Genomic DNA, 16,030 nt, shown 5'->3' on the forward strand with positions numbered 1-16,030 from the left:
TCCCAGCAACTATACAGGCTGTATAGGCAGACTGGCCCAGATTGTAGGCGGTAGAGTCAATCAGACGTGGACCATTGTTTGACCGAGAGCAGGTGCAGGGACGTTCTTGCCTCCGACATGTGGTCAGATTTAAGGAGGCCACGGGCCAAACTCACTACTGTAGAAGTTTCTGAAGGTTGAGTCTGGCCAGTTTTTGATTTTTTTTCCTATAGGAATTAATTTAATAGTTACAAGATAAGGCGTGTGGGTGTGTACACACACACACACACACACACACACACAGCCCCCCCCACCCGCCCCCCAACAAAAACAAAAGAGAACTCTGGGTAGTTCCCATGTTTACGTGGAGAGCAGCTCCAGTAAAGAGCACCCTGCAACACCAGTGACACACTGGATTTGCTCACCTCAAGTGTCTGTTTTTCTAGCAGAGTTATTAAGCATAGGATTGTCAGTGCCATCCACGCCGAGCTAGAAAATGACAAAGTCTTTTGCCATTTGTACAACAAAATCTTTAGGCATAGAATTGGCTCAGTGTCATCCTTGCTGAGCTATAAAATGACAAAAGCCTTTCACCACTCCAGGCACAGTATTACAGCTTTGGATTGATAAAATACCATCCAAGCCAACCTGGAATAGGAAAAAGCAACCCCTGACACTTGTTTTGATGTCACTACATCTCTTCAGAGATGTTTAGCTTTGTCCAGACACAAGGGCGCAATCAGTAGAAGTCAAAACAAAACCCTTTCAGGCTTAGAGTGACGCATAAATTATGCAAAACAAAAGAGATCTCTGGATATATATTTAAGTAGCAAATGAAGTTGACCGTGGTGAACTTTGAATTTGTCAAAATAGTGCGGTTTCATGTTGTTATTAACTGGACATATATTTATGGTGACAAATAACATAACACTGAAATCTCTACTTTCTTTTGGGTTTAACCTTTTTAGTAGCAAGTCAATCAAAGCAAGGTTAAATGTGACGCCCACAATTAAAGTAAGATCAGAACAAGACACGGTTCCACTAGATTGGGGAAACATACACAAAATATTAATTTATAAAGACAACTTGTGCTGCACAACCCACCGAAAAAGGAGTCCAAGGTCTTAGTTCAGTTTACAGAGAGGTTTATTTCAAAGTTCACAGAAGACTGAAGTAGTGAAGTGAACATAACAACTATTAACAAGTAAAAAAAAAAAAAAAAAAAACGTAAGCAAACAAAAGGACCACTTTGTTCTCAACGTGCATTAACAATAACCTCTTGGGAACAATGACTGCATGAAAATTCAGAGGAAAAGAAATTTACAAGAAAGACAAACACACAAAAGACATTTTCTTTAAAAAAATAATCTTCCCAACCTCTGTGTGCAGCTTAACAGTCTACATACACCAGTTGACGACAGACAGTACATCTCCAAAAGATTCCCAGTTCAGGGAGACTACTCCAAGGACCTACTGAGTAAAACGGGACCAAGTGCAGACAGATCCCTTTGCCCCAGCCTACCCCCGCCCAAAAGTTAAATAGGGAACATTTTCATGGTGATTATGACCAAGATTTACAAGAAAAGATGTCCTGGCCGCAGGACTAAACGTAAAGAATTGCACTCTGTTGGGAGTCATGGGGGAGAAGGAAAGAAAAGAGAAACCAAAATCCACACTGCAGCCTATTAGAGAATTGATTGATGAGTTCATCATGGGCACAGTCACAAAGCAGCCTGGGTCTCTACAAGTTGGCCCTTATGACCCTTAGTCCAAGGGGTAAAGAAAATAAGCTGGACAGTGGGAGGGATGGCCTGCAACACCGCAGGCCAGACCTACAAGAGACACTACAGGAGAATGTCGTGCTTACTGTCATTCAGACCTCTTCCTCCACTCTCACAAGATGACTGAAAAGCGCACAAAGGGAACAGGCAGCCTGTTTAAAGCAACAGAGCCAGAATAATGCTTAAAGAAGCCTGCAGCACACATCCATAATGCAGCAGTTACTGAACATGTGAGGAGTGGGCCAAAGTCTGCCTAGTGGGGTCACAGCTGCAGAGAGCAGCATACGATGCTTTGACTCTCACTGCGTAAGTGCAGGATGGCCTACAATCTTTTAGCTTTAAGCCATGGGGCAGATTCTTCTTGTGTGCAAGGCTGCCTTCCCAGGACAGCAGGACCTTCTTTCTGTTAAAGCACAGTATGAAGCATCACTGGCCACCAGGACAACCCAAGTTCTTTCTGCTCCCAAATTGGAATGAGAGCATTAGTGGCCTTGCTCTCCTGGTTATCACTTTAAAAGAAACAAAAAAGGTCTGCACATAGAAACACCACCTTGCCCTTGCGAAAAAGTGTGCAAAACTCACAAGACAGTTCGTAACGCACTGGCCACCCCACATCAGCAACTCAGGACTGCACTTGACCAGTTTGAATTCACTGATAGCAAAGGTTCAAATGGTCTTTCGAGCCAGCACAGACCGAACATTCAAATCCCACGTAGGGAGGTGATTCCACATCAAAGGAAACGTTTTAAACAGGAAAAAGATGCTTAACCACAGTACCCTGGGTGAAGGAAAACAAATATGTCAGATCTTTAGTAACTTCTAATGTAGTCAACCATCTTCGTTGCTTAGTTTCGGTTCCCAAGGTGTGCAGATGTGGGATAAGAGAGCACGACATGCAAACGCAAAGGAGAAGGGTGCTGGGTTCTTGGCACTTGCTTTCATGCTATGGGTGACCATCTGGCTGCTTTCAAAACTCCGAAGTAGGGTTGGGATAGGTCTGGGTGCCTGAGGCTGAAGTGTCAATAACCAACCAGCAAGATAAAATAAAAGCCGGAGGCCAGGGACAAAACATTGTTGCTGCCAAAGCTGGTTGACTCAGTCAAGAAGTGAGAGAGAAGCCTTCCTTGTGAGAGACGAGATTGAAAGATTGAAAAAAAGAGAATTAGGAAAGAAAAAAAAAGATAGTGAGAGTGGGGTAGAGGGAGAGAGGAAGGGGGAGGAGATCCTTTCAGCACCATGGGAGGGAATCAAGGCTTAGCCATAAAACAAATTCGTTCATTTGTAACTCTGCCTCGGCACTAAAAAAATAAAAATAGTTGACAAAAATGATCTCTGCCGACCGGTGATAGGAGAAAGCGTGAGGGCTGATTTACTGAGGCACCACTTGCAGGGGGAGGGGCCAATGGACAGCCTGTTAAGAAGTCTAGGTGCTTCCATTGAGGAGGCCACTATTGGGGCACTTCTGACCAAGTGAATGGTCGGGTGGCAAAGCTGAAGTAAAACAGTGCTGTTCTAAGTTTGACTATCACTAGAATGGTCAACGCAGCTGCTCAGAAGGCTCTTCAGAAATCTGATGGGGAGAGGAAGCCTCAGTCTGTGATCCATCGCCTAGAGGACCCACCTATTTAAAGTAATCCCTTCCATCTTGCAGGGAGCAGATTAAACCACACTCTGGATGGAGTATTGTGCTTCAGCATTCATAAAGGATATAGATCAAAATAGTGTTTTGGATGCCTTTTGTTGCTTCCTCCTATTGCCACTGGAAGTTGTGAGCAAAGTCTTGAAGTGACCTAGCCTTGATCTTGGGTGGAGAGTGAAAACGGCCACTTTAGATTTCACAGTGGTGGCCTCATTTACATTTTGCAGGCTGCTTCTAGAAAAAGTTGTTACTGAACAGAAGGCTTAGAACTTTTTCTTACAACTACTGGAAACCACAGGTTGGGAAAGTGGGTATCAGAGCTAATCCACGTGTCCTTTGTGCCAAACTGGAGGTGCAGTCTTCTGGTGGCGGCATCACATAGTACAAGACAGAGAGCTCAGGGCAAGAAGAGCAATGAGTTTTCCTTCATTTATCATTCCCTGAAACTCAAAGCTATCCACGGTGATCATCGAGGGGAATAAACAAAAAAAAGAAAAAATAATAATATCATCAAACCAGCCAGTGAATTACACATATTTGTCTGGTACCCTGTCAGGATGGCATCTCCTTTCGCCCATAAGAGTTGAACAGAGGCCTCTTCATAGGTCAGTTCTCCTGCAGATGCACAGATTTTCATTATGTTCAGAGCTGCAGCCAAAGTGAAGGACTGGGAGGAAGTGAAATACATCTCCTCCAGAAGTAGTATACCTTTAATATGAGTTCCTTAATTCGATATGACCAAGGAATGAGGCTTCGGTCATACCCCACTTCTGACTGGAGAGGAGAAGCACACTCTTCTACAGGGGTCAAAGGAGAACTGGTCCAAGAACCTCAGTTCACACATCATGACGTCCAGGAAGCAGTAAAAACAGCTTTGGCTTGGATAGACTCTCCTCAAGAGAGAATCTCTGTGGGTCCTTGGGTCTCAGAAGGAGGGAATGGTCAAGGACTGAAAGCAATGAGCACTGTTTTTGGATCTGCTGGGGCCAGTAGCACCAGCACAATAGGAACTTGAACTGGAACTACTGGAGGAGGCAGAGTTGTAAGATCCTTGAAAGTCTTAGGGGTTCTGAAGTCATTAGTTGTTCACATCTTTTAATCACCCGAGCCTCAAAAAACTCCTTGCTTGTTTAAACAGGTCAAACGGGAAAGTAGGGATCCTATATCACACTATGAAAATACGAGTAATATTCACGATGGGCATGGATTTCCATTCGAGTGAGAGGGCCTTAAAGCCAAAGGAGTACAGGAATCACCAGAGGGAGTTGGGCCCACTTTTGCCCTGCCTTCGCTATATCGCTGTTTGATTTGTTATCGGTGCAAGGTCATTGCCCCAATGTATTGTTCAGTTAAGAGAATATTTTCTTGCAAAGCGTCCTTGGTGATTTAGAGGAGGAGATATCTTGGTACCCCTCTTTCGGGGCTGTGCCCTGCTATAGAAAAGTCGGCATGCAAACTAGTGTTTAATCTATTTTAGAAGAGGGCCATATCAATCATACTTTATTTCAAGGGCCAGATTACGGCTTCAGCTGCACGGCCAGTGCCCAGAAGTTAACCACTGGTGCCTTATAGCTGCTGCTGCAGATTATTAACTAGTTGGGATAGCAGAGGCATGGCTGGGACTGGAACCTGCTCACCTGCTTCACAAGGTCTTGCATCATAATTTACATTCAGTGGAGATACATAGCTGTATCACAAGAGGAGAAACGCTACGGTGTCCAGCAGTTAGTCTATGAGCAAATACCCTTCCAAGCCGCTTTCCACTAGAGACTAAAGGCTTTGTGTGTGGCTACAAAAGAGCTTTCATTTATGAACTGCGGTGCCTTTCATAAAACACTAAGGCTCTTACAAGAGAAGGAGAAGAACTGTCCTGGTTACAGACGTAAGATGACCAGCGTCAGAGCTCAATCCACAGGCCATGGCAAAGAAACATAGTAAACTCACTGGGTAGCTAAAATGGCCACATTTCCATTCACAACCAATTCTCCTTCAGCTATACGCGTGCACTGGGGCGGCAGAGTCTAACTGGGGTGCTCTCTCCAACTTCTCCCCATTGTGGTTTTCCAGCGCCATGTCTACCGCACCCCCTGGCTCGCCCTGGTGGCCTCCCACAGCTTGTCTTCACGCACCAGTTTCAGGACCCGCAGCCCGTACAACAGCTGGCTCCGGGAGTTGCCGATGAAGTGATTGGACAAAAAGGCGGGCAGGCCCCCGCTACCATCTCGCATGGTGAAGAGGGGTACACGCACCATGCCCATAACCTAGAACAGGGTGACAGACAGAGAGAGAGGTCAGTTGTGCACCTGGCCTGTGATCCATTCAAGATCCTAGGTGGCTTGCACTCTAGTATTCAAATCCACATCAGGCTGCTATGAAGTTGGAAAACCCTGCCATCCTAGGCATAAGCACTATTACTTCCCTATTGACCAGTACACCACTCCCTGCCTCCTGCCCACAAGCCCAGCGCTCACTGCAGTCACATTCACAAGCTTACAACAGGCTCCCACAACACAATGCTACGCTAGATACACTTCGATGAATCCATGCCATTTTAGTGAGGCCTTATTTCCTGTCCCATGGTGCTCAGGCAAAGGGCTTGTGCTGCAGAGGGTTGGCCCTACTTGTCCCAGGGACAAAATAAACATATAAAAAAAATAAAAAAATAGTTGCCCTTGAACCCAAACAATATGTCCTGAGCGTCAGGCTATAGGAATTCCACATCTGAGTAGACTACCAAAAAACATGCAGGCCCAATGGGACTTAGATGGGCCTATGGTGCTCATCTCCATTACTTGCAGCAAGACACTGCTTCTAGTTGATGAGCTTCAGATGTTTTGTGTTTCAAGCAAGATCGTTCTCAACTCTGGGACATCTCAGACCCGGAGGCTGAGTCCTGGGACTCAGCAAGGAAGATATTTAAGTATGTTCCCTGTCTTACATGATGACTTTGGAACCTTAATATTTAGAGGGTTTTTATTGCTAGTTGTACTGATTGAGCAAGGCCCCGGCAACCTGCAACTTAATGTTCAGTGACCTCTCAGATGCAAAAGGTACCTTGACATTGAGCTGGTAGCTGTCTGAGGTTAAATCACACTAGGAGAGAATGGTAATGTTGATGCCTGGGCTCACAAGCAGGGCGGTGTTCCAACCAGGTCTGTAATGGAGGCAGAGCCTTTCTGTGGCACTTGCTTGTCTGGTTAGAAGATCAGCACTTCTGTCAGTGTGCTTTCCAAAAAGGCCCAGTTTAGCTCACGAGAAAATGGTCTCCCCTGTTTTGTCCGTAAATAACACCTCCTAATAAAGTCATACTCCTCTTGAGCGCAAATGTCAATAGACAACTGCACATATGTTTGGGAGAGTTGGGGGGGACGGGGCGGTATTTTTGATAAACATGCATTTTTTTTTATTTGAGGTAAAATGTGTTGTTGGATCCTACATATAGACATACATATTACAGATTGATATTATTAGGCTTTTATGAAAGAGAACAATCATTCAGGAGCTCAGGCGAGATCTTCAAAAATCGTTTTCAATGAGATGTATCTGCCCATATACACCAAATGACCAGGCTGGAAATAATTTTGCAACAAATGCATGGCTCTGTGGCACCCACTGGAGAAACCAATCCCGATTACCCTAGAGGTGGTATCAATATTTGAAACGGACCTATACCAGACAAACCCCTGCGGAAGAGCTCCAAATGGCTTGCCACAAGATGAGGTTTAGTGATCATTTTACTATGTGACAAACAGTCAATTTCCCTAATCTAATGCGTGCTTAAGATTCAGGAAGCTCGCTTTACCTCAAGCCCATGCTCCTTGGCGTGCGTCGCTGACACTTCAATTCCCGATAGCTCTTCCAGGGTAAGCTGCTTTGCGTAAAAATGGGTGACCATCTTCTGGGGGTGTTCGCGAACCTGGCAGCTCAGATGATCCTCCTCAGTGATAGGGCATAGGTTCTCACCCCACCCAACCTCCTCTGTCAGCTCCCTGGTCAGCCCGTCCTCTAAAGACACATCCTCTGGATCGACAAAGCCACCAGGAAAACCCAGGCGGCCATCAAACCGCATCATCATCTGGGGAAGACAGGAGAGGAAAAGGGTGAAGATCCTTGTAATACAAGAGACCGGTCAGTCTTATATCGAGTAGATTACTTTGCAACAATACTATTGGCATAGTTCACAGAGGTGTACTCATGTCATCGACTCCAAAAGGATGAAAGACCGAATCTATCACCCCAGGATTCAAGCACGTAAATTGCAAATTACATATAGATGGAAGCAGCAAGCATACAGCCCACTGACTGGCTTGATGGTGTGCATGACATTATTGTAGAAGCACAATGGCAGGGGTTTAGGTAGGGCAATACTAACTGCTGGTAAGAGGGTTGCTAAAGTAGGGAATATTGCTACCTAGTCACAACTGGGATTCCTAAAACAGTTTCACATTAGTAACAATTGTAAAAGTGACTGGAAAGGTTTTCTCTAGTGCACTGAACTGAAAATGCCTGTCGAAGAGATGCACCATATTTAGGGCATCTCTGCAGTCATTTAAAAATGACACTCACCATATTTTTACTACAAACTATACTGCACACAAGGGCACTCTGAAGAAAAATAAGTGTTCAATTTATTTATAGGTTCTATATATATAGTTTTCTCAACTAGAACGTATTAGTGTGCTTTACAATAAAGAAAGCATGACACAAAAATAGAATTACCACAGTAAACATTTGAACGGTAGAACAAAGACTGTACAGATTAAACTCTGGGATCGGGGGGGGGGGGGGGGGAAGCATAAATCATTCAGATTAAACATGCAAATTGTCAGTAAATTGTTTACGTGTCCAACTGGACTTAGAGCTACAATAAAAGCTGTCTACCAGAAAACAAGCACCACATCTGCATTATCACTAGGCTCGAAAACACGCATGATTCTGTTGTTACTCAACTAAAAGAACTTTTTATCACTTCAATTTCGACAAATATACCTAAGGAGGAGCTCCGTGTTCACAGGTTACTACTGGCGAGTCTGCTACTTGCCTCCAAAACCTATTACGGAAGCATTGCAAACGAGACAACATGGTAGCCACAACTACCAAGCAGAAGTGAGGAGCCAGCACAATCTAATAAACACTGGTAATAAACCTCTCAGTCAACAGGAACTCGAATAGACACAGTGTGTCCTTGCAAAGTGCTATCACTCCACTGCAATGAGTGGGCTGGGAGACGCGCAGTTTGAGCTTTATTACCTGGTGGCGCAGCTTCCATGCCAGAGCAGGTAGGTTGCTGGCCTATCCCACAAGGAGACTGCAAGATCTCAACGCCCTTCTGCTGTCCAAGACCTGAGGACTTCCAAACATGTCCCAAACTGATTTGAGTCACCCTACGCAGCTAAACCAGAGCCCTCAGAATCACAGAACAGGCTTCCCATATGCTCCCGCCTACCCCTCCTCGGTCTCCAACTCCTAGGACTCTTTGGACTTGGCATGAAGATCACATCATCACATTAAGTGATCTATACGATCAAGAGCACTGGCTCACTTTTGAAGAACTCGGGGCACATTCAATTTGCATGAGGATCAATTTCTTCTACACAACAGGTCACCCTTAGTGATACAGTGGCTCTGGCCCACCATGAGCACTCCTTTGCAGACCCACCTCCTGCCCTAACCCATAAATACCATGGGATGTGGCCGACACCATTTTACCTGGTTTTGTAAGGCTCTCCTCCATCTTTCCTCCTGGAGATGGAGGGGATAAAGCAGACCAGCCCTTCAACGAAGGAACGGGCACTGGCCCTAGGACTTCCTCACAAGACAAGTTACAATACCAACTATAAACAGGATGGATATTTCATACTGCACAGGGCCTATCCTTCACCTCCCTGCTCAGCTAGCCTTGCTCACTTCACGCTTATGTTCTGGTCCTACCCCCCCTCCTCAGACCCATTTTAGACCCACGTAATTAACACTGTTTCTTCCCTCTCGGTCAAGCGATCCCACAGAATATACCTGACCTACCTCCGGGAATATACAAAAGGGCCAAAAAAGATAAAGCGGCCTCTTGATTCCCAAACCATACGCTTCTATTCGCCAAGAGAGCAGTTACTTCTCTTTGGAAATCCAAGGCCCCTCAAGACCCTAGAGTCGCAAAGTTCTGCTCTTCTCAAGGAAGAAGTCAGGGGCTGAAGAAACACCCCCTGGCTCCACCTTACGCTCCCTCATGGATCAACTGGAATCTGGTCTGGTTGCACTCTCTCTCCCCACGGCCCCCCTTGCACACTTTTCTGCACCCGTCCCTCCGAGCAACTATACTCGCTCTGACATGTTCCTACACAGCCACCCTTGACCACTCCCTCTCCTGCAACTAATGTTCTCCATAAGCTGGAAATGTTGTTTGCATCAGTGATGACATACACATTTTAGATTACTGTTTCCCCCAGCTGAGTTTGACCCGTGTGTGTTCATACTTTGGCGTGACAATGGCTGCACAGATTATTGAATTTTTTATGGACATGTAGATGCCTTCTTCTCCACATTTGCTGTGTGTCTGTTTTTATATATACTCACCTCCGCCTCCCCTATGACTCTTTTGTATACTGTTATATCTTAACTGCAAACATAGCGGCCAAGGTTTCAGATTGCTGTGTGTGACATTTTCATAGTTGTAATGAAATTATAAGTGACATTTCAATGACTATAAGTGACACTTTCCCACGCGCAAAATCAAGCAATCAAGACGAGGGAAATGTATAGGGGCAGAGCTCAGAACGAAGCAAAATTTAGCAGCCATAGCAAGTAGTCAGGCACACTTGCTTCTTTCGGAGACCAGCGAGCGAGCCGGCGCCGCAGCTACTGGCGGGCCCGGTGGCCGCACTTACTCATGCCGTGGACCAACTGACTCCTGAGGCCATTCTGGCTCAGCCCTGGGCTCTCAGCTGCACAGACGCTGCCCCTGCAGTCAGCGCTGCCCGGGGTTGGGTCCCCCGATGGCAGACTGGTTCACAATAAGCGGAGGGCCGGCAGTCACGGTGGCAGGTTGGATACTTCGGCGTTGCAGGAATTAGCGGGATCATGGTCAGAGCCGGCTTTCGGGTTGTGCGAGCGGTGCGGCTGCACCAGGTGCTGACCTGGATGAGGGAGCGCTGTGTTTAGCAATAAAACTTACGATTTAAAAGCACCTACGGAAAAGTTCCTTGTGATTTATGTTTTGGCTAGAGAGAGATCGCGTTTTGTCCGGTGGCAGTTTTGAACTCACCATAAAGTAGCGCAGAGGGTTAATGTGCCTGATGCAAAGAACATAACTATATTTTAAGTGAATTGCTGAGTGGGATTAGAAAAGCCGGCATTTACTAGTGCTTTAAAACAAATTAAATGTATTTGAGAGGGGCTATGGAAAGATGAGGGGCACTTTTGCAGGGTGGTAGTGAGGGATTTCGAGGAGGTGGTGCTGGGTAGAGGCACCAAAAAAAAAAAAAAAAAAAAAAAAAAAAAAAAAAAAGGACTGTCGCACAGGGCGCCACCAGCGTTAAAGCTGGCTTGATCATGATACCACCGCTGTGGTGCAAGCAGCGAACTGCCCTGCTATTTGCCCAGCAGCAGCCAAAACAGTGAGAACTGCTGCAGCAGCGCGCACACCCACGCAGCAGGAGGAGCAGACAGACCCACCTATCATTCTTCAAGTATCTCACATTGGGCACTGACACTTCGACCAGCTGTCTTGACGCCAGTGATTGGCATTGCTAATGCTGCACCGCTGTCGGTGCACAGTGTTACATCCTAGCACTGTGCAGCCCGAGCTCCTGCAGCTGGGCCTGAGCCTCCAAGCCTGCCGGGAGCAGCGTGCACCACGTGCTGCCACTGCAGATACAGTATGATGCATTATAGCAGCCCCAGACGCTTGACAGCAGAGGCGCTATAATGCATGACATTGGATTTCAGTGCCGTGGACCACACTACAATGAAATGCGTTAGTCTAAAGCCTGATGCTTGGTACTTGCTAGGGCTGCTGCAAAACTTTAATTAAATGTATTTAAGAAAAATAAATCTCTCAAAGATTGGCAGCACAGAAAAAAATGGAACTCCATGCATATGTTACAGCTGTGATCTCCCATACCTGCCCAGCTGTCCACAACTCATGACACAGCTGCGGAAAGATGGGTCACTTCCAAGGGTCCAAAGTGCCTGCAATAGTCTAAATAGGAGCATGTCCCCGGCCAAGTCTGCACTTCGCTCAATCGCACGGATGAAACAACTAACAAATCCTAATGTGCTGCAGCAGTGAATCTGAGAGATTTCAGCGCACGTCAATGGTCCAAATCATTGAGCATGGACCGAGCTCCCTTGAGAGGTCAAGGTCTCCACTATCAGGGGAAGTGCCCTTACAGATGATGACACCGGCGTAGATGGGCTGCAGATGCCGTTCTTTGTAGACCGTGGAGCCATCAGAAATGTCAATAAGAATGCTGCTGAAGCAACTCTGTCTAACAAACCCATTTTGACTACTACTGACCGTGTGTATCTATGTGTACAGTTCAAAGAAGTCTCAAGTATCGAGGATGTTTTCGATCACAGTTTGCAAACTTTTCTCTCTCTTCTGACTACGATGTCTTATGTAGTCAAGGGGGGTGCGGTGATAGTGTCATATCTGAATAAAACGGGCCTCTTTGGAGATTAGTGCCAACTAATTGCTAAAGTGAGTGCCCATGATGGCGTCAACAACATGAAGAGGTTTCCATACCTCTTTCAAGGGACTGGCAAACTCAACGATAGACTTATCCGCTTACAAGAAGATGAAACAATCAAGCGCAGTGTTCAGCGTTTTCGTGGTAAAACGTTCATCATGTAAAAAATAACGTGAAAATGAAATCATAAATTTGATCAAAAAGAACATTACTGAACCTGTACATGGGTCCACACTCAGGGGGCCACTAATCATTCCGGTTCCATACATCAGCCAAAGAATTCTCAATTGTAGACCCAAATAATGATACCAGCAGCTTCAGCTCAATAAAGAGTCACGCTACATCACTTTATCTGCAAAACACTGCGACCTTGGAGTATAAAGGCACCAGCTTCCCCGTTTCTTCATCTGCTGATGCCTTCTAAGATTAAATGGGTTGTATCGTTTAGGGTATCCCAAGTTGCCTGAATGACAGCAACAACATTTTCAGAAAATAAGAAGACAAAGACACTCTCACCCTGGAATACCAAGCACTGACTGAATCAAAGATGCTGCTTAAGAGAGATGCGCGTCACTATTGGGAAGAACTCCTTTAAGGTTTAAGGTCACCTCTTCTGCTATCGCCTTTAATCTAATGTTTCCGACCTCTAAAAAGCCCGGATAACACTTCCTCTCCGGCTTCCTCCTGAACTTAACCAGGTATTGTGCCCAGTACATCTATGACTTGACCAGTCAATGCATCGTTGCAAGACCTCACAGAGAAGAGGGCAGCTTTAAATGGCTAAAAGAATGTTAACTTGTGTTTTGAATGCATCCATTTGAAAATCACAACAGCAAACAATTTAGTCAACTTCAACCCTCTTTTATATAAAAAAAGATTGTAGGGGACACAAGTTCTGTCCTGGAAGAATTGTTCCATTAAGAGAATAAACTGCTAGGCCACATATTCAACAAACCGGAAGCCTGTCTCACTGGGCTTTCTGTTGCATGCCTTTGATTGCTATGGAAATAAGAGGCTGCACTTCCCAAGAGGATGACCAAGCAACCTGTTTTCTGCAAGTATGTCCTGCATTAGGTTGAAGGAAATTTAATGTACAGAATACATGACAAGGTATATAGTTCCTACCTTCATTATAATCAGTGCTTTAAATGGAAAAATAGAAGTGCAGGTACTCTGTAATAGAGTACCTGCTTGTTTCTGAGAAGTGCCGGTACTATCCAATTAAAAGTATTACGTTTTTCCTGAGATGTGCCGGTACTCTCCCTCTCAAAATAAAAAAGTGCCGGTACTCAGTACCGGTGAGTACCGGCCCATTTAAAGCACTGATTATAATTGAATTAATTGAATTCACCTACAAATGTTGTTTGGAAAATGCTGTTGAAATCTGTTTAATAAAATGTCCTGATAGGGCGATTTGTTATGTTACCAAATATCTCAAGTTTTGCTTCTTCCATGAGAACCAATACAAGTGTTGAATAATCAGGATTGGGGGAAGGAGACAAGCTATCTCGCAGGGCACCGTTTGCTCTTTTTCCTGTAGGAAATGGACTAGCCAATCACCCCTAACGTTTGTAGAATGGAAAGATTCTTTATTGCATAATTTAATGTGTGATACTAGGGGGAGGGGCTGCACTGGGAAGAGTTTGGAATTTTGGGGTCCATTAATAGACTGGTTTGTTCGGAATACATTTTTATGCAATGAATATTCACGGTTAAGTCCGAAAGAGCTTGATTCTGAGTATCACAAAGGTAAATCAGCTCAATGATGCGGACTGCCCCGGTTTTGATTCGATTGATCTGATAGTACCGAATGGGTAATGAACTGAAAGGAGTTAATTCCTGGAGGTTCATTTGTCGGATATTCAGATAAAGGGGTGTGAATGAGGACAAAAAAAAAAGAAAGTGTGTATAGTTCCTACCTTCATTATAATTGAATTCACCTACAAATGTTGTTTTGAAAATGCTGTTGAAATCTGTTTCATAAAATGTCCTGATAGGGCGATTTGTCATGTTGCCAAATATCTCACGTTTTGCTTCTTCCAAGAGAACCAATACAAATGCTCAATAATCAGGATTGGGAGGGAGGCGACAAGCTATCTCGCAGGGCTCCGTTTGCTCTTCTTCCTGCCATATATAAGCTGTGCAGCAGGCATTTGTTTAATGCCGGACTGCGAGGAAGAATTTGCAACACAGGAGGGACCCCACATAGCTCAGTACCTGAAACACATTCGCCGTGAGAGATGCTAGTAGGGAAAGAGCCCTATACGTGTGAAGTAAAACCAAACTGGAGCCTGTCCTGAGAATATGCCCTTGGTGTGTGTTTTTTTTCCCTTCATGCGGCCCAATTCAAGGCGCTTCCATGTTGTCACATTAGGGCAGACAGACCTCAATCTGTCCCACATCAAACATTTTGGTAAAGTAATAGGCCCCAGGCTGCAGCACTGTACTTGCTCTAAAAATAAAATAAATATTGTTTAAAACTAAAGAACAGCAGCTAACTAACTGGGATAGGCATCTTCACAGTAGGACTCGTGGGGTGTTTAGAAGACAGGATCAGAAGGATACAGAAGAAGCCATGCCAGGTAGACACAACAGGACCGGACCGCGCCTGCGCAAAGAGTACAAGGGTGACTCGCGCATGCGCAATGTGTACGTCTCGGGCATGCGCACTATGGAGCTCTCACCAGCACAGCGTGGCGCAATGGGATGCGGCCGAACAGCTTGCTGTCGGGGTCGGGCGCGTGCAGCATGACGTGACAGGCGTGCTTGTACCCGCGCAGCTCAAGCGCCGCTTCACGAGTGATAGTCCTGAGCCCGCTGCCCTCCACTTTTCCTCCACCGGCCAGCTCTTCTGACAGTTCCGCCATGTTGTCGTTCGAACCCGAGGCTGGAGTTCACTTCCGCCACGCACCGGTCATTCAGCCAATCAGCCTTCCTTGATTTCATATCCTAACAGCTATTGTTTACCTTCTGATCCAATCAGCAGTCTAGTAGCTGTGATCGGTCACGCCCTATTACGACGTAATGCTGTGAGGACACGCGCTCGTGTAACTAAAGGTTTGGCGCCCAATCGGCCGCAACGCCCTTGAATTATCGCTGCACCTGTGCCCAATCGGCGCAGAACCCGCCAAATAATGGAGTGACAGGCTTATCATCCAATAGGGAGAGTTTCTACATGAACGCGGGCTCTTTGAAGATAATTAGTTCAGGACCATGTCAAGTGTGATTGCAGTGCTACTTCTCTTAATTATGTGGAACTCAGATTGAAAATAGCTAATAGTATAGGTTTTTAACACCTATAAATTGCTATGAGACGTTACCCAGTGCTTAATAGTATTGGGTATTAATGATAGGGTTACCAAGTGAACCAGTTATTCTCTGGCAGCGCCACTAGACTCTGGAACTCTCAGCCTCCCTCAGTCAGTCTAACCACCTGCCTTGCAACCTTCAAAAAGGACCTCAAGCTCCTCCTATTTGACAGACTTCTTGGTTAATTCACCCTTGATCAGATTTATTTACTTTCTCCACCGCACCCCGATCTGCCTTCGTTTAACTGTTCATGTTCTCTGCCCTATTGTTGTAACTGACTCTTGTGGTAACTCCTTTATTCATAGACTGATGTAAACGTCCAAGCTTAACTATTATGAGTGGACTGCGCATGTGCAAGTTGTACATGGGTGACTCACGCAAGGTGTACAAGGATGATGCACACATGCGCACTGTGGTGCTTTCATCAACACATGGCACAATGGGATGTGGCGTAAAAGCCTGCTGTCAGGGTCTGATGCTTGCAGTATGACGTGAGAGGCATGCTTGTACCCACACAGCTCAAGCGCCACTTCGCGAGTGATGGTGCTGAGCCCGCTGCCCTCTACTTTTCCACCAGCCAACTCCTCACACAGTCATCCATGTTCTTGTTCGAACCCGAGGCTGGAGTTCATTTCCGC

At 45.6% G+C, this 16,030-nt stretch overlaps 1 protein-coding gene across 1 annotated transcript; it reads right to left on the bottom strand.

Annotated features, from left to right (window-relative positions):
* Positions 1-1,107: 1,107 nt before the first annotated feature.
* NUDT16 (nudix hydrolase 16) lies at positions 1,108-15,000 on the bottom strand. Its single transcript, XM_069209439.1, has 3 exons — positions 14,768-15,000; positions 7,202-7,474; positions 1,108-5,660 (listed from the first exon to the last, which is right to left on the bottom strand). Exons 1-3 carry the CDS (start codon positions 14,948-14,950, stop codon positions 5,475-5,477), a joined length of 642 nt encoding a protein of 213 aa, XP_069065540.1. The 5' UTR covers positions 14,951-15,000; the 3' UTR covers positions 1,108-5,474.
* Between the last annotated feature and the right edge of the window lie 1,030 nt (positions 15,001-16,030).

Source organism: Pleurodeles waltl, chromosome 10, assembly GCF_031143425.1.
Source record: "Pleurodeles waltl isolate 20211129_DDA chromosome 10, aPleWal1.hap1.20221129, whole genome shotgun sequence".
Lineage (NCBI taxonomy): Eukaryota > Metazoa > Chordata > Amphibia > Caudata > Salamandridae > Pleurodeles > Pleurodeles waltl.

What these genes read in the sequence shown, in the direction of transcription:
- NUDT16 (XM_069209439.1), bottom strand. Translation starts at nt 14,950, where the DNA reads ATGGCGGAACTGTCAGAAGAGCTGGCCGGTGGAGGAAAAGTGGAGGGC. An exon ending in CATTGCGCCACGCTGTGCTG is followed by an intron (nt 7,475 to 14,767) that starts GTGAGAGCTCCA and finishes TGTCTTCCCCAG; the next exon opens with ATGATGATGCGGTTTGATGG. An exon ending in CCAAGGAGCATGGGCTTGAG is followed by an intron (nt 5,661 to 7,201) that starts GTAAAGCGAGCT and finishes ACCCTGTTCTAG; the next exon opens with GTTATGGGCATGGTGCGTGT.